Here is a 24513-nt window from a genome sequence, read left to right as displayed (position 1 = left end):
GTCTTCTTAGTGAAGTGTTAAGACACACGCAAAGTTGACATACTTGTTTTGCTTAACACTGCAGCTGTAAACTAAGAGTATCTGAAGAGGATGCAAGATGGTGCCACATGGGGGGCGGGGGTGGGGGGGGGGGAGCAATGGCAGAGCTTTCCCGCAGACCTCCGTCTTGGAGTGGGGGCAGCATTCAGGGGAAGCTGGCAGCTTCATTTTTATCCTGCTAATCTTTTTAAATCCCAATTCCTTCGCCTGCATGTGATGGGAGAAGTAGGTTAATTCTCCAGTCCTACATTAATTTAAATATGGGGGGGGGGAGGGTGCAATGCATGATATATTAAATTTTGGGGAGTTTTGCTGTCATCATATCAAAAGGCCAGGTTTCACATGGCAGGGACATCCCACCTGGGTTGCACGCTCCCCTCCCCCGGCCACCCATAGTGGCACAGGGGTAAAGCTGAGCCCTAACCAACAGGCTCTGGAATGGAAACACGGTTAGGGTTAGATAGGTAATTAGAAAATATCAGATACATTATGGATTTCAATCAATTCACTGATAAGTAATATACAGCAAAAATATGTCCGGATATGTGAAAGACCAAAAAATAAAGGAGTATCCAACCATCCTGCATGTCTAGTACAGGTGTAAGACTCACCGCGACCCCACCTCAGGATGCACAGGGCACGAGGGTGGGGACACGCTGGAAAGGATGCTAACGCTAATTCAACCTTAACCCCCACCCAGCCCTAACCATAACCACAAGTAACCAAACAAAATACAAGAGTTTTTACTTTTTTTGTTTTTTTCTTGCAGTCACGGATTTCTATAAAATAGAGTTTTCCCATATGGGGACCCGGAAACTGGTCCCCATAAGGTAAAAAAAAATGGGTATTCATCACAGTATATCCTGTCCATCACAGTGTGATGAATAGCGTCAAACGAATATTTGGTCCCCACAAGGTAAGGTATACCTGGACGACAGACAGACAGACAGACAGACAGACAGACAGACAGACAGACAGACAGACAGACAGACAGACAGACAGACAGACAGACAGACAGACAGACAGACAGACAGACAGACAGACAGACAGACAGACAGACAGACAGACAGACAGACAGACAGACAGACAGACAGACAGACAGACAGACAGACAGAGTTAGGGTTGTGCTCAGTGCTGCAGTTAAATGATGGTGGAAGAAGAGCCCAAGCCTGATATAACAGCCATATTCAATTCTAACGGCTTTGCAAGGTGTGTCTCTGAGGACATTGTGCAAGTCAAAACCTGAAAAAAGATGTTGCTTCCATACATATCCTCAGGTACAAATATACCGGTGAAAACAGAATAAAATGCACTATTAAGTTCCAGAAGTTACTAAATGATGTCACCCAGCACACTGCTCATCACTGCCTCTCTCCATCTGAACACAAAGGGTGTCAAAATTAGCCTGTTTATTTCCAAAATAACTGGTGAAGAAAAGCATCATTTCTCCCCCCAAAAAAGTATCTTCACAGCTTCTGTCACTTTCCCCCTGCACATATTAAACAAGAAATAATAATTCTTAAAAGCCAGAATGAAAAGTATGACAAAGCAAAACCCCACACAAAGAATACAATACTGTTTCATATGTGCCATGTTCAGTTTAATCATTGTTTAATTATTTTCAAACCAAAAAAAAAAAACAAAGACATTAAAAGAGAAGGTCGATCATTAATTCATGAGACCGTCGGGGGAGAGAGTATCAGAACATCACATCCTTTTCAGAGGCTCATTAAAGCTCTGCTTAAATGAAATAAAAGTCTAATTAAATTAAAATTTGCTTCACTTGTACTTACTTGTAATATAATAAAAATATCCTGTCCATTACACCCATTTAAAAACAGACTGTAAACCGTCACTGATATGGACACCAAATGATAGACAACTGAAGCAAGTGAAAGCAAATCCATGGCCGTGCTGTTTGTTTACCGACCAGCAACCTCGCTAATTAAATGAGGCATTTTATCCTCACATGAAAAAATGGTACAACACCACTATTACACAACTTCTTTTTCCAAAGAGGTTCTCATGCTTCGTCACACCATATTTCTTAGGTTTTAAGAAACACTCGGGCGACCAAAATATTGATGCACAGATCATTTCTGTCGATATGGATCTCCAAAAATAGCCTGCCTTATTTCGTTTGACAATATTACAGAGAGCCATGTGTTCTACTGTTTTCAATTACATCATGCTTAGAATGGCTACGAATGACTTTAATTTCATTAGAAAGTCTTTACTGGAAAAGCCACAAGTCTGCAACGGCATCAATACCAAATATGTAAAAACATCATTTGCTGATTACAGAAGCACTGGTGAGGCCATAAATTGATATATATTAGCGGCAAACTGTAAACGCACAATAGCTGACGCCATGACAATGATTTCTGTGTGCACTTCTGTAGTCGCGTGTCAGCACCACCATCATATGCATTACGGACGACAGCTCACAGCTCAGTTTCAGGTTTCTGAAGCCAGAAATAAAATGCATCACCAGACCCAGAGAAAAGGCACACTCGATAAACAAAGACCGAGCAAATGTTACCAGAACCTATAACCTTCTGGGAAATGAGCGATGAAGTTTGCTCATTGCCATAAAATAGGATTTCGGCTCAATAAAAAAAAAAAGACCTGCAAGACGTGGCAAACAGGCCCAAATGCGCAGGTTGAATCTCCTGGGAGACTGAGCAGAGGTATTCATAAAACCCCCATAAAACAGCAAAAATAGAACTCATAAACCTGCCTGTCACTGTATGAATGTCATCACGTCACGCTCCAATTTCACTCCTAATAAATTGCTTCAACAAGAACACTAAAATGTCAACGCTGGATTTTTAACCCTCTCCTACATCTTTTTTTTTTTTTTTTTTTTACTCTAGAGAATGATCTGAATATTTGCAATTCTAAAAATTAATCATTCAGTATATATCCATCATGCAACAAAAACATAAATGTAGAGCAAAGATATATATTAAATACTGAGATATGTAATATATGAGTCAGTATACAAAGTGCCCAGGGTGTCCCTGCTTGTATCTTAAGCGTATAAAATCACGGCGGTGACCTCAATGAGCTGCTCGGAAACACGTATTCCGGTGCTAATCAGAGTCAGAAGCTCATGTTATACTGCTTAAACACCTCTTAGTGTCCATGGAACAAAGCAGTGGAAGGGCCTCATATTGAGAGTGGATGCAAAGTGCTATTAGAGTGGGGAGAGGGGAAATAACAGACACACATGTTTGTATTCATAACTTTATGGGGACTATATTCATTTCTATGGGGAAAAACCCTAATCTCAACAATGACAACCCTTAACCACTACCCAGCCCTAACCGTAACTGTAACCAAACAAAGTATTTTTTGTTTTTTGATTGCAGATTTTTATGAAATTGAGTTTCCTCTTGCAGGGATCGAAAAAAGGTCCCCACAATGCCAAAGTCCCAGGTCTTTAATCACAATGTGGGCATCTCTCTCTCTCTCACTTTCTCTCTCTCTCCCCCCCTCTCTCTCTCACACACACATGCTATTTTCCTAACATTTTTATCCATGTACCTCTTCGAATTGGTTCATGGAACATTTCATGGAATGGCCAAATACCACTATCTGTCTTCCCAGAAGCACGATGTGCCTGACGATGACAAACTGCTCAAGATTGCTTCAACTGGCCACTTCTGGCAAAACTGGTGGCTCGCGGTCATCGGCCACCAAGGGGGTGCAGAGAGGAAAACACCCTTGTGTGGAGGCTTGACGGAGTACGGTCAAGGGAATGGCGATGCCGCATGTCACGTTGTACACGCCCTAGTGCTACACACTCTAAAGCTCCCCAACATGATGGTGGGCTGGAACATACAGTGAGAAAAGTACAAAGTAGCAAAGCATACAAATCAGCACTTAGGGCAGAGGCTGGGCCGATTTCAGACCGAGAGAGGTGTGGTCAGGCAGGGGAAACACTCATCTTTCAGTCACACGGACCTGAGACGGGGCACAGCCACACTGAGCACTTCAGCTTGGCGTTCAAAACACAAGCCAGGTGCACTGGGAGGTGGGGCTGCCCACAGGCTTAGCCACTGCGATTAGGGACGAGGCGACCTGACACAAGCAGGGACGACTTTTTTTGGGCTGCAGTTCCCAATGTTCAGGCAAATTCCATCGATTGTGCTGAACACCCATAAATAAGCAAAGCTCAGACAGAAGACCTCTTTAAAAGTGTGTGCACCAACTTATGAGAATACAGACTTATTTCACACCCAGAAAGCTTCAGAACCGGTGCTGCGATTTAGTGCAGTATTAAATGAAGAGATAAAGAGGGACGTGACACTTTACAAGTGACCCAGTCGCTGGCTGGGAGGCCAAAAACCACACAAACAGAATACAAATCTAATTACTCTCCCCTTACAATGATTTAAGTTAAAAAGTCTGCTATTAAAAGAGTTTCTAAACTCAGGGTCACCAGCAGCAGAAGCCCATGAAAGGAGCAGTAGTTCTGCTCTGGCTTGGTCTCTCCTAAGCAATTACGGCTTTACAATGAATCTCGGGGGAATGACAGGGAAACCAAGTACAGGGACCCCCTGGCATGTATAAATGATAGATATTTGTTAAGAACCATCAGTTAAAACTCTAAGAGGGTCACCATTCTCAGCAGAGAGCCAGAATCTTTAATACACAATGCAATGTCCCCCTCCCCTTTACCCAGAAACATGCCAGGCCCCCCCTCCCACTGAAGAGCCAACCCTTCCATTGGGGCATGTTCGGAAATCCTTTTAATACAAACCAAAACCACACACACACACACAAAAAAAACAACAGATTGGCTCCAAAAGGCAAATAAAACAAAAATAAGAGAAACTCCAGAGGACGAATTCCGTAGCTCGTTCACTTGGGGAGTGCCGACTGAAAACCACGGGTAACCTATAATCAGAGGGAGCCAGCAAAAATAGACTGGATACAAACCGCAATATGGGAAAAACAAGAAGGCCTGGGATTGAGGAGAGCAGAAAAAATGCAGGAAATTAGTGATTAATAGCATACATGTCAAATAAAACACTAAACATCCATCCATCCATCCATCCATGTCAGTGTAAAAGGAAAACAGGTAGAATATAAAAAAGGAGAAAGAAAAACACAAATTATAAATTTATATGCATGACATGAAAACATACAAAAAACATGCTTCATATAAATTTCTCCTTTATGTAGACACATTTGGATTCCTCCAAAGGAACAAAGAGCAGCCTGTCAAGGGAAAGGTAATATACGGCTCGTCCTACAATATCTCTTTCCAGAGTGGCCCCAGCAGAGGAATGAGCAGAGACAGGCCATTTATAAAAGAAAAGGAAAGAGGGCAGAGAGCATGCTGGGTGGCAGCAGCAGACACATTCTGGGGTGTCACTGGGTCACCGGCACCCGCCGCTGCCACCTATATCCGTCAAGGCCCTTCACCGACTCGGCGACTGCAGGGAAGCACTCTTGCACAGCATCGCTAAGGGCTGCTCTTCTCCGCCTAGACCGGCATCCACAAAAAACAAGCCCCGACAGAAACAAGCTCCACTTCTTACACGAAGCGCCCAGAAGGCCGCCGGCTAGATCCGAGACGGCCATGGATAAACGCCAAGCCCTACTGGGCGGGGTTAGGGAATCGCGACCCGGCGCGGCCAGCATCTTTACTGAGCGGCAGGTAACGTGAAAGCGATGCAGGTTGCGGCACGATCGCTGTGCTTTCATCGTGGCAGGGCTGCGCGCACACATACAGTGACATAGTGTTTCAGATGGAACGTTCACCCTCCACGCACGCACAGCCTTAAAGCCACAAAAGGCAACAGCAGTTCACTGTGTCGGAGAACTGGGGATACAAAGATACAGAGAGACCACAGACAGCCCGAGAGGGCAAGACAAATGGAGGTATGAGAATAGGGACGGGGCAGAAAGAGATTTAAAAAAAAAAAAAAAAAAAAAAACACACAACACACCATCAGGACTTCCACAAAAGGTTTTACGGCTTAACACCGGCACTGGAAGGCACAGATAATTCACTCTGAACATGTGCAAACAAACAATGTACAAACAAACAAAAGCTATATGCAAAGTGCACAAAATGTATCTGGAATGAGTGCATCACACGTTAGAGAGCAAACAGCAGCTGCCCGCTCTAATAACGCCCACCTCAGAACTTCAAATAGACTCTCGGATCATTTCCATCAGCGCCAGGTCGGCTCCAACCTTGACTACCATGGGTGAAACCTGAGAGCGAACTGGCATACAGATATATCACCACATCTGTATGACATCTGAATGGTATCTCACTCTTCCAGGGGCTTAAACACGGTCCCTCTCGCTCCGGGTTTAAGACATCACAGCGCCGAGCATTTTGCGACGGCATGCCAGCAAGGTCAAGATCACCCCGCGCTGCCAGGGGCAGCTTTGGCGAAGGGGCAATAGGTGCAGGAACGGCAGGAACGGCAGGAGGCAGTGGGGGAGAGCCAGGGCATGGGCTAGCAAGCACCAGAGCTCCCAGCCCCTGCGAGCGACGGCTCGGAAGAGCGGTGGCTGGCTTGGCAGCGCAAACCACCGGCAACGACAGGCACACGCGGACGGACCCCCCCCTTCGAGTCGAGCTAGTCGTAAAACGGAGGGACGTGCCAAAGGCAAGCAAACACCCACAAATCACCCTACACTTCATCACGTTTCCAAAAGCCGTTACATTTTCTACTTACATGTATGCTGGGGAGAGAGGGGATGACCTAGACGTCTTAAGTACCGGGACTGGGAATTTCCAGCTAGCTGGGGAACCGCTCTTCCATTTCAACGGCATGTTGTCACAGTGGTGCTACGACGGCAGCGGTGAGCATGTCCCACACGGGCTGGCCGCTACATCCCCCGTCCCACACGGAAGCCGGCGTGCGGGGCCGGCAGCCGCTGGCGTGGCTAAGCCTCCTCTGGTGCTTCTACGCTGCCGCCCTGCCAGCTGGCTGCGACGGAGCAGTGAGGCATCTCCCTTTAAAAAAAAAAAAAAAAGGAAAAGAAAAAAAAGAGGGAAAAAAAAAAAAAAAAAAAAACTCTGTCCCGTCCCCTGAAGCGATACGATGATTCTATCTGACTAGCTCCGCAATAGTGCCACCTTGTTATAGGAGCGCTGACTGCAGTGCGTGTTAAAGGGACGGGGGGACGGGGGAACGGGGGGGTGGGGGGAGCGGAGGCGCCGCTCAGAGCGCCGTGGCGTGGCACAGAGCGTGCTGCAGCTTTGTTTCTACACACAGAGAGGAGGCTCCATCAAAGCGAGGTGACAGGGTGAGCGAGAGCCCAGCACAAGCAGTGTGCCTCCCCGCGGAAAGAATCCCTCACCCTGTGACACTCGCTCCAGAATGGGGGAAAGAGAGAGAGAGAGAGAGAGAGAGAGGAAGAGAGAGAGGAGAAGAGAGGAAGGACAGAGAGAGAGAGGGAGGTAGAGAGAGAAGCAACTGGCACAGATGGACCCCAAACAAGCGGCGTGATCCGGACGGTTTTCGGACGTACCTATTGAGAATGCACTTGCCATCCTCAGTCCACTCTTCCTGCGAGCTACAACAGCAGAAACGGGAAATGAGCGGCAGCATAGCCCAAGGCTACCAGCTACCGGGGGAACCGAGCGTTCGATTCCGGCCACACGCTCAGGCTGCATCCAAACAAAACATCGGTGACATTACTCAAAGTGGCTCAGCTTCCCCATCCAAAGGCAATATGTCAAGCGCTCTGAAATTACCCAATCGGCCGCATGCCGCCTCTCTCTCTGTTAGGGTCTTATTTCCCTCTCTCTATTGTCTTAAATGGGTGGGTTTTTTTTCCTGCTTCCTCAGCCCCCCACCCCCTGCCCCCACATGTACAACAAGCAATCCCTCATGCATTTTACAATAGCCCTGTCTGGCCCCAGATGCCTCCCACCCCCTCCTTCTCCCTCTCCATCCCTCACTCTCTCTCTCTCTCTCTCTCTCTCTCCATCCCGGTTGCCTAAGCCCTTGCAGTGGAGCACCCCACCCCCCCTGCGTGGGGACCAGTGCCGAACGCCACGATGGGAACTCCAACCAGGGCTGTCTCTCCCCATTAAACGAAGGGGCGAGAAAATGATAAATAATACTCTCGTGTGCCGTCACGGCCCCCCCACGAATACATTTACCGAGACGGCCACGGTCCGGGATAAACCCAACCGGATGTCTCGCGTTCCCCGTACAGGTTCACGGCTACCTTCCTCATGCTTGTGCTGGTTGCTCTTGTCCTCTCTCAGATCAGGAGAACCACGTCACACACACACAAGCAGGATCTGCTTTCCTCGCGTGGAATGGGCACCTCAGCCCAGCTACACGTACAGCTGTGGTCTTACGCAGCTCAGAACGAAACGTCAGCCAGCTAAACCTTAGGCACCCATCACAGGAATGGGGAGGCAAAAAAGAAATGGAGAAAAGCCGGACTGCAGTATTTCTCCCATAAACCTGCTGCATCTTCTATTTTCCACCAATCTTGATACTTTTATTACCCGTAAGTCAGCCAACCTTGTAAAGCTCAGCTTGAGTGTTGTTGTTTACTCCCAGATTCATCACTACACTGTATACCCCCACTATACGCCTGGGATAGAAGCAACAATATTTCTTTGATGTGCACGAAAGTATTAGGATCTCCTGCACAAACCTCAAAGCCTCCAATACCATCACATATTACTCTGTTTGTCGTCGCTCGCTCTCCTCTCTAAACTGGCACTGTGGCACCGCACTGAGCCAAGGGGGGGCATCTGGACACCCTGTGTGTCATGCTACAGGAGCAGAAAAGGCCACAGGCGCTAAACAGGAAACAGTAGAATATTGCGTATGGTGAGCGTCTCTTAGTGGTGGCGTGTGGGTGAGAGCCACAAAGCCAAGCCTGATGCAGCCTGAAATTCTGGGCCCCCTGACAAACCTTGCCCCCCCCCCCCCCCCCCACTTTCAATCTGAAGAAATACGGGTTCCCCACAGTAAAATTTACAGATGCAAAAGGCATAATGTTTCCCGAGCACAGAAATGATATTTCATATTCAGGGGCCCCAATAAAGTGCTGTGCACCACCCCCCCCCCCCCCTATCTGCCAGGACATGCATGGCCCTCTGACACCCCTGAATTCATCACCACCATGTAAGCATCAACCACCACAACTGCATAGCACAAAATACATTTCACAATACAATACAATTTCACGAAAGGCTTGTGTGTATATAAAAAAAAAAAGTCAACCTCTGAAGTGGGAGGCATTCTGGGAAATATGATAGAATCCCGTCGTTCCTGCAGCCAATCGGCAGAAGCCGCACACGGGGATGGTGTGACCTTGGAACATAAGGTTTTCCCAGCAAACCAAATGTTTTCCTCCAGTCCCCCGCATTCCCTGGACCATGAACACCGTCAGCACAAGATCACTGCAAACAGCACTACCCCTTAACCAGCGATTTCTGCCAAGCAGATCTAATAACTAAATACCACAACCAGAATTTGCACACATTCAGTGTAATCGGGGGCAATAATATTTTAATATAGCTTTTTTTTCCCCCCTCCATTAAATTTTCCCAGCACGGGAGAATCACATGTCCAGGTAATGAGATGGTAATTTATTCTTTAGGTTTTAACACCTGCTCAAAATACTTAAAACTAGGAGGAAAAAAAAAAAAAAACATAAAATACAGGGGGATGGTTGGGCAGAGAATACTCATGAATATAAATTTCTAAATCTAAAAGAATCCATTACAGGCAAAACGACCGTCTGATGCGTGTTCATTCCTCTCCCATATACTGCATCCTGCTGGGCTCCGGCTCCAGTGAGAGCTGCCCTCCGAACTGAATGCTGGTGGTCACTGCTCCGCCCTCCTGAATGCCAAATAAGGATCCCGGAGAAACACTACGACAACAGGGGGGGATCCCACTGGTACTCAAGACATCAAGGGCCAGTTGTGACTGGGCGTGATGCTGCTGGGAAAGCCCGTAACACCAAGGCACGCGGATCCTTCAGAAGCGGCACACAGGATCAAAAGGAAACTCTTCACAAATTCAGAAATAATGAGGATTTATGAGGACGACCTGGTTTGGTTTCATAGTAATGGGCGATGCATTTAAGTATTTCCCAGACCTTGGGGACCCCGAAATTTTTGCTCCCTCCCAGCTCCCAGCCAATCAAGAACAGCGATTACCTGGTATGGGTGTGTTGGGAGCTGGGAGAGAGCAAAAACATGGACTGTGGAGAACTTTCCTCCTCTCACTTTAGATCAGGGGTGGCCAATCTTATCTGCAAAGGGCCGTAGTGTATGCGGGTTTTCGTTGCAACTGCCTAATTAGATTACTAATTAGAGGACTGATTGGCTGAACAGTCCTCACACCTGGGTTTGAACAGCTGACCTACAGGTTATCCCAAAAACCTGCACACACACCGGCCCTTTGCGGATAAGATTGCCCACCCCTGCTTTAGATGAGTCTTGGACCATATTAAAAGGTACATTTTTCCCAGGAAACACCACTGAGCTTTAACATGGATTCACGTGCATATACCTGAATTAGTGTTCATCTGGCAGAGTGGTACAATGAGGACTTTATACAGTTAAGCATGCCTTAGTATCTCTGAAACAGTGTGATGAACAGGCCTGAGCCAGTTTTTAGTCTGAAATACATGACTGTCTCCTCTCTATTATTAGATTACACACAGCCCTGTAAAGGGCCAGCATTGTAATTAGCATCAAGAACATTCATGTCATTCAGTTAATCCCTGTGCTGGAACAGCTAATTCAACATTTGCCACTCTAGAAAGACATTCAAGAAAGCAAAAGTGATGTGCATATTTTTAAAACAAAAATGAACAGAAGTAACGAAAGAAGAAACGGCACAAGGAATTTCATGTGTAGGTTTACAGGAATTCATGCACCCTGTAGATGCCAGTCCTTAGCAAAAAAGACAAGAGAGCTGTCAGGATTACAGGTAAGAAGAGGGTTTTAGCCAAGCCAGCCAGCAGCACGCAGACAACCAACAGCCGTCAAATCACTGGATGAAAGTCCCTCAGTTTTCTGTTGGTTTCAAATCCCAGCTTTGGCCGATCCACACAGGCGATCCCTGTTAAGGGACTCTTGTGTCGGCCCAGTTGACTGCTGTAGGCCGCTCTACTACTGAAAGGAGGTCCGGGGCGGACTAGAGCAGGCTGAAGCAGGTCTACACTGAAAATGCTTCAGGAGAAGGATCCCAATAGCGTGATGTTACTCAGCGGGGAAGGGTTCCCCTGGGAGATGTGTTTGTAGATGTGTTTGTTGGATGTGTGCCACAAGCAGTGCTCTTCACTTAGGCTAATCAGCTCGAGTTCTACTCTAAAGGATAACGGACTCATTTCGCCCCGTCTTCTGATATTTCTCTCCACAAGTGAATTTTAAGAGGGTTTCGGGGAGAAATAAATAAATTAAGACCTCGCCCTGCTTTGAAGCCGGCCAGATTTGGAGAACAGATTATCCCCTTGGCTGCTCTGATCAATCAGCATACCTAGCGGCCCGCTTCGGGAGGACGTGTTCCGAGCAGGTTCTGGGCTGTCGTGCACCGTCGTTCACCGGCTGATTTGCCCCTTTTCCCCTGGTCGCCTTTCAATAACTGCCCGTGCTGTTAAACAAGACAGACAGACGGAGAACGACAATTCCCATCGTTTCAGGTTACAGAGCCTCATTTCTCCCTCCCTATCACTACAGAGACCAGGGAAAAGTGATGAGAAAATGGCAAAAATGGCTTTAATAAACTCCTACAGTCAAGCGGTACAGCATTATCAGTGCACCAAAAAAGAAAAGCGCAAGAAATTTTGTCTTTCCCCAATTATCTTTATCTGAGAAAAGCGCGAGGAGCAGAGAGCACAGATCTTCAGGCCCAGAACCGAGAGGAGTGATGTGCCTGGATTAGTCAGCTGGTGCTTAATATGCCAGCGAGATGAGAAAGGCTCAGAGTAATTTAGCGAGATCCAAGAGGTGTAAAAAAGATAAGAAAAAAAGCATCAATGAAGTTCCAACACTGCTGCAGTGTCATTTTCGATGTCAATGAACCACCGACAAGTTTCATCACCATCTCCCACCAGCTCTCCTGACTGCCGGCCTCCTCTGAGCCTTTACGCAATAAAATATTACATATTATGTATAAATAAATAAAATATCCCCAGCAGAACAATCCTGATATTGAATCACGGAACGCTGCCAGGAATAAGGATTAAAAACAACATTTTTACATGCTAACAGCGTGCAGTTAAATGTGGTCCAATATTATGCAGAGAGGAGCCCAGCTGTCTAACCCACCTGAAAGAATATGGATCAATCAATGATTGCTGAGGACAACGAGCATCAAAACAACATGGACGTGCTTTGAACAGGAAGCCCTGGAGAACATTTTAAACACAGAAACCAAATATTTTAGATTAATTAAGAGATGCTGCAACATGAGACATTACACGGCACCACCAAAGTGAATCCTCTCACAATACCAATGCCCTGGCTGCCTTCACAAGTAAATACTTTAAGGTCAATGTCGAATCCAACCAGAAAATGTGGAGTGGCTCATGAATGCCATCTGCTGGAGAATGTGGGTACTGACCTTAACAGAAAATAGTTAAGGTCTAAATAGAATTAGAATTAGAATTTAGTGATCAGTGGTCATTGTCAACACACCACAGCACACAGTGCGCAACAACGAAATGTGTCCTCTGCATTTGACCCATATGTGACTTTCGTGACATAGCAGGGGGCAGCTAATTCAGCGCCCGGGGAGCAGTGCTTGGGGACGGTACCTTGCTCAGGGTACCTCAGTGGTGACTTGCTGGTGGGGGATTCGAACCTGCAATCTTTCAATTACAAGTGCGCTACCCTAACCATCAAGCCACCACTGCCCACTCTTCAAGCGGGAGAATGGCTGCTGACTCCACCCCAAACAGGTGGTTAATGATGTTCTTTAACAGCAAGACCAAATAAAGACAACCATTAAGAGTGTTTGTTTGCACTTCATCCCAGCTTTGCCATTTGTATGGAGACACACTTCTGTAATATCCCAAGCACCCCTTTCTAAAAGCAACACCAGATACAATACTCATGTAAGAAAAGGAACTTATTTTCACAGAGCTGAATCAATTCAGTCCAATGTTCAGCATTTTTCATGATGCAAAAAAAACATGGAAGATGTGTTAATGCTTTGCTAATTGATCAAGAATAAAGAACACCGTAAAGTACATAGTGAAGTCAGGCGGAGCAGTTTTAAATTTCAGAGCGCCGACCAGACTGGAACGTGGAGAGAGAGTGTTCAGCATTTCTAAACGGCAGACATCGAATTCAGCAGACTTCAGTTCAGCTCTAATTTTGTGGTGGATAAATCTTCGGCAATCTCACGTGAGACAACCTGAGAATACCTGCTTCTACTGCAACCAAATATGCACTGATGAAGTCATCCCTGCTGAATAATTCATACGCATTACATGAAGGTTTCAGGAATGCAACCTTTTCTGTTGGGTTTCTTTTTCTAAAAGAAGTATGAAACAGATTCAGAAACTTGGCTATTCTGGCAGGAGCTTGATCTGAACTCAAAGTAGGCCGGCTTGGGTTTAGATCTGCAGGCCACACCTCAGGCAATTTGAAAATGGGATACAGAAAAAAAAGGTTGAGGAAAATCTCAGAAGATTACGGTAAAAATATATTTTAAATGGAGAAAATAGAAATTGGTTCCTTGATGAAGGACAGATGCTAATGACAGGAATGTCGAAACACAGCCATATCGCTCTCCCACTTTAACAATGTCGTTAGTCTCTCAGACGATATGGAGACTCTCAAAATGCAGGAAAAAGGCAATTTGATTCATTATTTGAGCCTAAAGCTTTTAAGATCTCCAATCAGCATAGCCTGGAAGCCATTAGTGGAGAGATATTTGATTTCTTTATACAGACCACATAGTTCAAATTGGATTGAAAAAGTTACCAAAATTCATTGGAAGCACATTAAAATAAAAGCAAATGACTATAGCGGCAGTTATTGAAACTGTTACAGGCTTTAAATGTGTGAATATTATATATTTTAGGAAAATAAAACCATAGAAATTGCGCCTGATGTGCCAACCACGGTTTTATGAATCAAACTTCAAACAGAGTTTTAAGTCATTGTTAGGGCACAGGAAACACCTCATCTCAGCAGGGTAGCTGGAAAGGCACATGAATATGGAACGAACAAATTAGCTTTTTCCGATCTGCATCTCTTCAAGGCAACAAATTAATGCCCCGGGCAACATAAGCCTGGCATGAAGACACATCTGATAGCATAAACTGCCATTAGCAAGTGCATTTCAGCTAGAAAAGTGACTGTATACAATACGAACCAAATTAATTACTGTGTAGAAAAGCTTTTATTGATAACTTCAAAGAATGCAGAACATGGACAATAATGTTGGAAGCCCACTTTGTATAACTAGTTAACACAACACAAACAAATATACGTGGAGTATTGACGACAGGAAAGGATGTAAACATCCCCAAAGCATGATGGACTGGAAAAGCTTAAACACGACAGGCTGGTTAGCTGCACCTCAGCTTTCTGATAGTTTTATATTCCCAGAGGGAGCTGAAGAATTCATTAAAAAACACTTGTAAATGTAAAATAACCCAATACATAAAAGTGCAGGCCATTATTTAACTTCTCTTTTAACAGATGGACCTTGCAGGGGGCGGAATAAAAATAGAATTAAATCAAAAGTTTCCTTGACGATGACTATAAATAGAGGCAAGCGGCTGTGCATCCAGAGCTATAAACGGCGTTTAAGGAGCGCGGTACCCGGCTCAGTGAGGGCAAAACTTGGAAGGAAAAAGCATTTGAGTGAGGGACAGTGCAAACAAGCCTGAACTTCCAGCGGGCGCCGGGATTACGTCACATGTCTTACGATACGTCGGTGATGAATCGAGGACCTGCGGCAGCCATGCCGCCCGGCGAGAGGCTTATGAGCGAAGCCTGAAGATTTATCTCCAGGCGTCCAGAGCACAGTGGGTCTCTGGCTCCTCCGTGCACCGCCGGCCGCGACTTCACATTCATTCAGTCTGTGCAGCTGCCAGATAAAACTGTTTATATATCTACGTCCCGAATACAGCGGCTTCATTGTTATATGCTGTATTAGGCAAAATAAATACAAGAACCAACAAACAAATAATGCATCTCGCCGTGGTAAAGACAAAAAAAGCTCAGTTCAGGAGGAAAACCAGGCCAATTCAAAGGAAATATGAAATAAAACAAGAAACTCAGCAGGTGGCTCTAATTGTACAAAATAATGGTAGACTTTAAAACTCAAGTCGTTTGGTGTTTTCCAAGACAAGGGAGAGAGAGCGAACATTTAACTCTCAGAGTCTGGAGTTATAACTAAAAACATACAGTTTTAGTTATAGTCCAAGGGAACGTTCCCACCCTGCCTGCTCGAGTGCATTTAAGCAGCTACACGGAATATCCCTTCACCGGCATATCTAGCAGACTTACAGTAAGACAGTAATAAATAAACATCAGTAGATGGTTTTACGGGAAGGTGCAGTCAGGAAGAAAACCAGGTGCAGAAAAGACCTTGTACAAATAAGTCTGGAGCTGAGATTTTAATAGGTGATCTGTGGATTGCATGACCCATGAGAAACCTTACATTTGGCCCGTGAAGTTTTCCCATCTGTGAAGAGGGCGATTACATGTAAAAAAGCAAATCCCATACAAATAAATCACTGAGCGTCTAGAACATGCACACTGCCGGCTCTCTGTCCTTCAGGTTCCTCCTGCAGTCCAAAACCAAGCAGGGTCTCTAAATGACCCTTAGTGTGTGACTGTGTGCAGGTATGTGGCCTGCGGCGGAGTGTCACCCCATCCATGTTCCCCTATTCTGTGGCCACTGTATCCTGGAAAAGGCTCCAGGTTCACCAGAAACCGGTACTGGGTATGTGGTTACGGAATTTTCATGGAAGGATGAACAGAGTATGTATGTATGGCTACACACACACACACACACACACACACACACACACACACACACACACACACACACACACACACACACACGACTGACTTAAAAATTTTCTAAACATTCTCACATTACTGTGAGCATAATGTAGAATCTGCCAAAACTATATCGAAATAGGTTTAAAAGGAAGGAAAACATGTATTTTTACTTTGGGCCTTATAAAACAGCTTTAGCAGTGTCTTTTAGTACCTTTTTATAATTCTCATGGCACTTTAAGTGAACTGCCGAAGTGCCTTGCGAACAGCTTTATACAGTCTGACCATCATCCAAACACTAGCCACAGCAAAGCCACTGAGTGGCTGGATTATTAGTGCAAAACACACTAGAATGCTCTAGAATACTAGAAATAATAGCTAGAATGCTCTCCTTCAAAGAATCTGCCTAATACTGGACAGACAACTGGTGTCAATATTTCACTTGGAAATAATACCGATTGGATTTCACCTCAGTAATATATTACCCCTTTGAGCACTAAATCAAAATTGCCATTTTATATGCATTATTGAATGAAGGATTGAATGCAAAATCAACGAAAGACTTTATCATTCTAATAAGTCCAATGTTAGAAATAGATTGACACCACAGCATCCTCACAGATTACAGTCAAGCTCCAGTCAGACCAGCTGTTTCAGGTTTCTCAGTCAACAATTACATTAATGGATTTAGCTGTAAACACACAACCCCTAGAGTCTTAAATTGTTTTTACCACCAAACCACCGGTCTACTCAGCAGAAGCTGCTTAGCAACCCTGACACTATTCCTGTCACCGCCTGTAATGACAAGACAGTGGGGCAGGTAGGTTAGGGAAGCGTGGATTCAAAGCAGATCATTCTGAAATGTGGACGAACACCGGAAAAGCTATATGGCTCTCAAACACATTTCTGACGTAAATACGTCTACATGCAGCAAGCACAATTTTAACATTAGCTAAAAAATGGTGGCTGGGACAACAGATTCGTTATTTCTTAAACATTAGAAGGGCGCATAAACATCTTGATTTCTATCCGGCACCATGTTTAGTCCCGAAGTTCAAATGGTAAACACAGACCAGGCAGCCATCCTCGCCCTGTTGGCAGGCTCATTCGGAGCAGTACACACCCCTCGAGGAACAGCAGGCTGTTGTAGTGCTAGTTCTCAAGGTATGTATTCAGGGAAAAAGCAGCTTTGAAAAAAACGAAACAAAACGATATCCCTTCCGTTGACAACCCGTGGGGGCCAAGTGGATTAGCAGAGCTCAGCCTAAATGGGAACACAGCTCAATCCCCAAAGACAAAAAGGTTACTGAACCTCAGCTAATCTCAACCTTCCTGCATTTCTCAGGTCTTTGTAAGCCTCTCCAGCACAAACAGTTACCAGTAAATGTAATAAGACAAATATCTTGAAACCAAAGTACTGCTGGGATACTGTACATGCAGTAAAGGCCCCTTTTTATCCATCAGAACCTTTGCTTTTTAAATGGTCTTTTATGCAAGGAGTCTCTTGTACTGTCAATGGGTGGCATGTTACGGACAGAACCGCAGCACGTGAACTGTGATATTCTTCCCCTTGAAGAGAGATCCTTGTAAGAAGGAACCACAAGCGATCGGTAAGCCGAATGCATACTGACTGACCAAAACTATAAGAGCACTGACAGTGAAATGTTCAGAAGCCACAGAATTCGGCTGGGCTGGCAGGGGAAAACTCCGGTAATTAATAAAATTTAAAAAAAAAATTAAAAACACTTCTCCCATACTTTTCCATTTGTCCTCATTAGCAAAATAATTACATGTCACAGGGCAAAATTAATAACTGCACAATACACATACCTGCCCATAACGTCAGATAAATTAATATTGGATTTTTCTGAGCTGGAGGAAATCCTGTACTCATTCTTATTATTATGGAATCATGAGATTGATTTTTCTTTTAAAGTTTGTTTTAAACACTGACAACCAGAACTTGGAAATCTTATTTCCCTTGTTGCATTTTTTCAGTTATTAAGGGAAATCAACCTAAATGCTTTACATGGGCCAAAGGCTTTCCGTAAAGACAATGCCTGACCTATACACGTGCCCGGCGCTGGCCAAGAATACATCAAACTGGACACCGGCTCGGAAAAGCTAGCCGATAACCTGAAAGGTTAACAGTTCTGCATTCTGTTTGCATAAAGAGCATCACTGTTCACAGAGAACAGCAGTCACCAGTATCGCTAATGGACAAAGTACTGTTAAAGGCACCTTCTACAGAAGACATTTACTGCAAACATCGATATTCATTACTGTTCTTTAACAAATATATACAAGCCATTCACTAAGCACTACTGTGTTATTGGTGTAAACAATGGTTAGGGAGTTTCTGCATGTGGGCCAGGTAACATTATTCATGCTGAAATTATACCACTTTATACCACTCAACAGCAACAACAACGCTACCGATACAGCAGAGGGAATATTTATTTATTTATTTATTTTAAACCTGTGTGGTACTCTTAAGACAAAACAATACGTTCAGATACATGTTAAAATTGGCAAGATCATCAAAAATTGTTTATATGAAATGAGGCCTTCATATAAACAGCAATCAAAAGGGAAAGTGACAACATGTATATCGATTTATGGCTGTTTGTAGGGGAGAAAAGGCAAAAAACTAATAGATGTATAGAAATGGCTTCCATCCCTGGCTGTGTGCTCTGTTCGGGCAAACCTTTGCGTGCATCAGACAAACTCAGAGCATTACCAGCTGCACGATACTCTAAAGGCATGGATTTGGGGGTTGGGGCTTGGGGGAGAAAAGGGAAGGAGAGACATACATTGCACAATACCTGTCGTGCAGCCCAATGGACATCATCTCCCCTCTGTTGGAAGGGTGGTCCATGCCCTCGCCCAAAGCCGCCACTCTGGAATACAAAAGTAGGACATACTCTTACAAACAGCGACATCCAGAGCAGGGCTTTTCTGATCCTTTACACTTTGCACACTCTGGGGGGAAAAAGAAAAAACTCAACATGCACATACAGAAAACTTACGGTGCATCGTCGATGATTAAAGCGATGTGTGTTCCCACCGTTACACTAAATGGCTCACACACAAGAGTCTGTAGTCATCCTGTTCCTTCTCCGCTGGCTAAAGAATAGCTCCCAAAGGCAGACTTTAAATCATTATTTATTTAGCAGCTGCTTTTATCCAAAGCGATGTACAGACACATGTTGGGCCAGATCAAGCTTCAAAGTGAAGTGATCTGCTATTAAAATTTAGACCGGAGTCTGCAGAACAGCAGAATGACACGTCGGCACCACGGGGAAATCACATCACAAGCCGGTTCATGCTACATACATGATTCAGCATGTGCACAAAAGAAATACAGAAGACATATTTTAAAAGCAGGTCCAAAACAAGCCGAAATACCACCAACATACCACCAAGGCAAGTGAACAAATAAGGAGATATTCTATTACGGCTACATTTAAAGTAACACCAAGGACATAATTCATATTTCCTGTACAAGTGACGGTCATAACTCAGGCTCTCTTTAGAGTTTACAGTCAGAAGCTACTATAAACCTCTTCATTTACCACTCACCTCTATCTGTCTTTATATTATACATGTTCAAATTAATAAGACAAGCTTCCATATGAATACAGATCCCATAAACTCTAAAATATGACCATCATTAAAATTTCAGGACGTTAAAAAGGACCAAGGTCAGGCTACGTATTTGCAGGCTTGATTTACATCATGCACGCGGTGATCCCCGATCGTACAGCATCGTACTACGTCATCTAACCCCAAACCAACAAGAATTTCTCCTGGCATCCAAAAAGTTACTGATATCTTGTTGGATGGCTGGACGTTGCCAAACTTCTCCTCAGGGAGAAGAGTAAAAAACAAAAATGTATGCAAAGTTAGGGGTTTTTCTTAAGACTGAACACAGTAAAATGTATACAAACTAGATGTGTTCAGACTAGTATTCTTAATAAAATTTTGGTTAATAACAACATAAAAGTTTCATCTGAGCTGCACTGTATATTTTGTACTAGAGCCTTATGTGGACTTTGACTAGAAATTTTTAGTTTTAGTTTAATTTATAGTGATATTTTTGATTGATTTCATTATTATATTAAATTTGGCAACAGACTGCACAATTTGCACTTTAGGAAATACTTTTTGTGAAAGTTATTGAATAAAACAAAGAAGCAGACTTGTGTAAATCCCGTTGGCAGTGGACATACCTGGAGCGCAGTGACACACCTTTTGTTTGAGCAACATGACCATTATATTTTCCTGTTCTTAGCAAACTCAAGCAACGGGGCTATAATACTAAATGCAGATAGTTTGCCATGTTCATTGAAATGTATCGATAAAAAGCTCAGTTAGATAATGGCGAAAAAAAATAAATAAATCAGATCAGTAACAGCAGACACTCAGCATTTTAATACCAGAAAAAACTGTATCATGCCATCTCTAATTCCAAGGTAATGGCTGCTAGTTACTATTTAAAATTCTTATTTCTCAGTATTTGTGTATAACTTTCTAATACCAATAATCATGTTTTTAGCTTTTCATACTTTTAGAAGAAGAATTATTACTAGTCTAGAGTAATCTACTACAAACCATGATTAATATCTCCATGAGGTGGCTGACAGTAACGGGGATATCTGACAACGCAAACAGGCCCATGTTCCTAACAGGTCCTAACACCCCCGCACCATAACCCGCCGCAGACGCCTACAGATTGGCAGGATCGGCTCTCTTGCCCACCGATAACGTCTCCAAGACACGCAAGACCCACAGCCAGAGAGTCCTGCCTCACAGCGTTTCATATGGGTCACGGAGACCCCCCTGCCGGGGGAGAAAAGCATGTCACATTCCCAGAAATATTCTGTGTAATATCTGGGCAACAATAAGTTACAAAATTGTGCAACATGGGCAGCGGAGGCTAGGGGAAGCTTTCATGTTCACCAATGATCCTGTGCAGAGTCACCAGAAGATGAAACTCAGATAAAAAATTTAAAAAAAAACACTACAGTCTAAATTTAACGATTCAGCTATTAGTTGGGGTAGAAATGGGAAAAGAAACATGAAAACAGGCTATGAGGCTAGAAAGATGATGCCCACGATGAGATTGAAAGGCTAGGAGGCCTGCACACCGGGAGGGGTCCTTGCACTTCTGGCAAGGGTCGCTCATCGCTCTCCGAACTGGCTGTGAGGAGCCGCGCTGGGCAAGGCGCCTTTCACAGCTCACAGACACGACATACTACGACACAGACACAGACACACACACACACAGCTTAATGGCCGGAGCTGCAATCACACCACTACGCAAGTGTCAAAAAGCAATAATAGTGAGAATTAATGCAATCAACAGTGTATTCTACAATACTTCCTGTAAATAAGGATAATTAGAAAAAACAACATTAAGAACATGACAAAGACAATAAAAGATCAAAGGACATTCACAAAGAACCTCCGCCGGTCGTTCGGAAGGGCTGTGAGTCCTAAGCGGAGTCGACGGTACCTGATTTGCTCAGACCGGACTGGCAGAGCCTGTGCAGCTTGGTGAAAATCTCGTGCTGGCCAGGGGCTCTGGGCTCCGTGCGAGCTGAGCCGGGACCAAAATATCATCCTGAGCTGGCTGGGGTTGGAGGACGACGGTGAGGAGGTGGAGGAGGAAGAGGAGGAGGAAGAGGAGGACGAGGACCGGCGGCGGCGGAGGGGAAGGGCGAAGGAGGAGAGGCGCGGACGGGCACACGCTGACAGCAGCGGCATGGCGAGAGCGCCTTCAGCCCCGCTTCTGCAGAAGTGGGACGCGGAGCGGAGGGGGCCCGGCGAGCTCAGCCGGGGGGGATTAGAGCCCAGCCGCGCTCTTACGGCACAGCAGAAGGTTTAACCCAGTGCTGCCTGGCTCTGATCCACCACCTTGTTGGCACATGCTCCTGCTATAATGCCAAGCAGTGGGACTTTCCCCCCCCATGTCTTCATTTGCTGGGTGTTTTGGAAGACCTTCGCGGCTGGGAGAACGACAGACCTCCGGAGAAGCATCACTCCCAAATTCACTAAAGAACATTTCTGTTCTTCCTTGGCGCCCCTTAACATTGATGCTGCTCCAGGCCAGCACATTTAAGGCCATTCTGACTTCCTTTTAACACTTTATGCACATGACTGAAAGTCTTCCTTCCTCTTAACATGAAGCTGCCGGAACATCACACTGAGCAGATGAGTGACCCCTCCAACTAATCATCTGCTATTATCAGTTTAAATATTTTACATATTTCATTCACACCTAAATTATAAAAGATCTACTAGGAGATGTTTTTCGACAAGAGACTGTACTGCTATGGCAGTTCACTTTGATCCTTCACGTGGGTTGAAACTTCCTCCATGGAAATCTGATGGGTCACATATTTCCAGAGAAGACAGCTTTCAGATCCAAGGCAACACATGTCCCTGTCACCACAGGCTGTGGTCTGACTAACCCCCACCGCCTGCCTCTTCTGTCTTCCCTTTTGGTGGGGGCAGGGGCTGCTCTGCCTTAGGCCAGGTGCAGAGTGTCACTTGGGTGGCGTCATTAGACGGCGCAACAGCTGTTTGTGAGCTGAGGTTGGGTGGCACTAAGCCAGACTGAACACAGGGACACTCAACAGCTTGGTAATGGCAAACACTCAAGTGGGAGAAGGCTGTAATACTGAAAACGCTGCTGTGGGCTGCAGAGAGACCCGTCAAAATCCTTTTGGGTTACATGGTTCCAAGACCATAAACTCTTAACTACACTCCAGTGACTTCCGGAAACTTTACACACGTCCGTAAAACTTCCCAAACACGAGATTTGATTCCTCAGAGAAAGCTCAGTTCACTTGGCTGTAAAATTTCTATAAAGGTTGGTCGTTAGAATCTAGAAAAAGATAATGACATAACTTCCGTAATCTTATTTCTGTAATGGACCATAAACCTTCTTTATTGGTTACACTTTATCCAAGTCCAAGTATCAAATTTCAAAGTAGAACCTATACAGCTCATATGAAAAATAATACTTCTCTGTAATTCTATTAAGCAAGTAATTCTTAATTTATCTATACTTTTGTTTAGTTGCAATCCTTTCCCTGTAAGCCACCTTGAATTACACCTGCATTATCTTACACCCAAATAATACTGTACTGGATAACAAGTGTGTCAGAGTCGACAGGAGGACACACATCAGTGTCTGTATAACAAACTAGGTTTGGGACCGATTTTACGCTTTCTTTGCATTTAGAAATAAGAATAAATGTCAGAGGCAAAAGGCTACTGAAAAAGCAGCAAAGCCAAAGCATTTCAAATATCTGAAATTCATTTTTATAAAGAACTTCAGCTGTGGTGTCCCTGCAAGGCATATCTGTAGAAGTTTCAATTTCCTTTTCTGCTTAATACAAGTCAATTGTTTTTGCATGGGATCAGACGGTTTTGTGTCAGATCATCGGACGCATGACTAATAAAATTATGGCCCAAATCAGTAACAGAGAACAAGATAACGCAGACACAGAGCAGACCTGTCCATACACACAAGGCACACCAAGCATAGCTCTTTACACCTTCGTCTTGCAAAACACTTACAGAACGAAAAGGCACCAATAAGCATCGGGATGTTCTTCACGCATGCTTGGTAAGATCACAGCGTCCTTAACACAAGATCATCAACATGAAAACATTTAATCACAGGGCTGGTATACATATCACCCAGTCCAAAAAAAATTAGTAAAGACTATTACCCAAAATTCTAAATATATTGACTATAATTTTTATGGTCTGTATTACTATTCTACATAAACACTTGCTAGTTATCAGCAGAGGCCTGTACTACGAAGCGGGGTTACTGGCTTACCGGGGTAAATTGTCAGATTTAAGGTAGTCTGGGCAAAATGTAAGTAAACGAATATGAAGTCCATTTAAACTGTGGTACCTTAAATCCGACAAGTTATCACGATAAGCCAGTAACCCCGCTTCGTAGTACAGGCCACAGAAGTGCATTACTGAGCGACATGGATAACTTAATCAGATTCTACAAAAGTCCCTAAGTCACATGGTGAATCCTGGCGGGCCGACAAAACAGCATTTGGCATGCAGTGCCATCGAAGGTACCGTCGCCGCCACAGACGAAGCTCAGCCATTGATGGTAGGTTTATGGGTCTAGACACTGACAAGTTATTTCAAAGCATGAGGTTACTCCCCAGTGGAGGACGGCTCTGGCCACCACACGCATGCTCGCACGGAGTAGCAGAGGCGACAGTTTCTGTGTGGAAATGCCTAAGGGGGCGTTCCTGTAAAACGCAAACGGAACTCTGCCGACTTGAGAACATGTTGGTTCCTTTTAATGTGCCATTTTGATACTGCAAGCACAAACATCATCTCCCTCATCTGACTGCCATACAGCAGGTTTCATAAGGCAGTCCATGCGATTACCATTAGAAAAATACATTTTGTTATACATTAGCAGTGAGCTCAGAGCTGACAGT

At 44.6% G+C, this 24513-nt stretch overlaps 1 protein-coding gene across 8 annotated transcripts in view; it reads right to left on the bottom strand.

The window, feature by feature from the left end:
• LOC111859779 (kelch-like protein 13) overlaps window positions 1-24513 on the bottom strand; it is a 54268-nt gene that overhangs the window by 24161 nt on the left and 5594 nt on the right. For 2 of the 8 annotated variants that reach the window (XM_072717520.1, XM_072717522.1), the window contains exons 2-3: window positions 18850-18924; window positions 7546-7590 (exon numbers count right to left, since the gene is read on the bottom strand). The exons of 1 other annotated variant lie outside the window; for it this stretch is intronic. In XM_072717520.1, the coding sequence (XP_072573621.1) occupies window positions 7546-7590; window positions 18850-18902 (98 nt within the window). In that variant the 5' untranslated portion in view covers window positions 18903-18924. Of the gene's footprint in view, window positions 1-6746; window positions 7076-7545; window positions 7591-11537; window positions 11652-18837; window positions 18925-24513 lie in introns of those variants that run through there. 5 more of the 8 variants (XM_072717523.1, XM_072717521.1, XM_023842769.2 and 2 more) reach the window with 5 other exon arrangements.

This window comes from Paramormyrops kingsleyae, chromosome 10, assembly GCF_048594095.1.
Source record: "Paramormyrops kingsleyae isolate MSU_618 chromosome 10, PKINGS_0.4, whole genome shotgun sequence".
Classification (NCBI taxonomy): Eukaryota; Metazoa; Chordata; class Actinopteri; order Osteoglossiformes; family Mormyridae; genus Paramormyrops; species Paramormyrops kingsleyae.
This window is presented reverse-complemented; position numbering and strand designations above follow the sequence as displayed.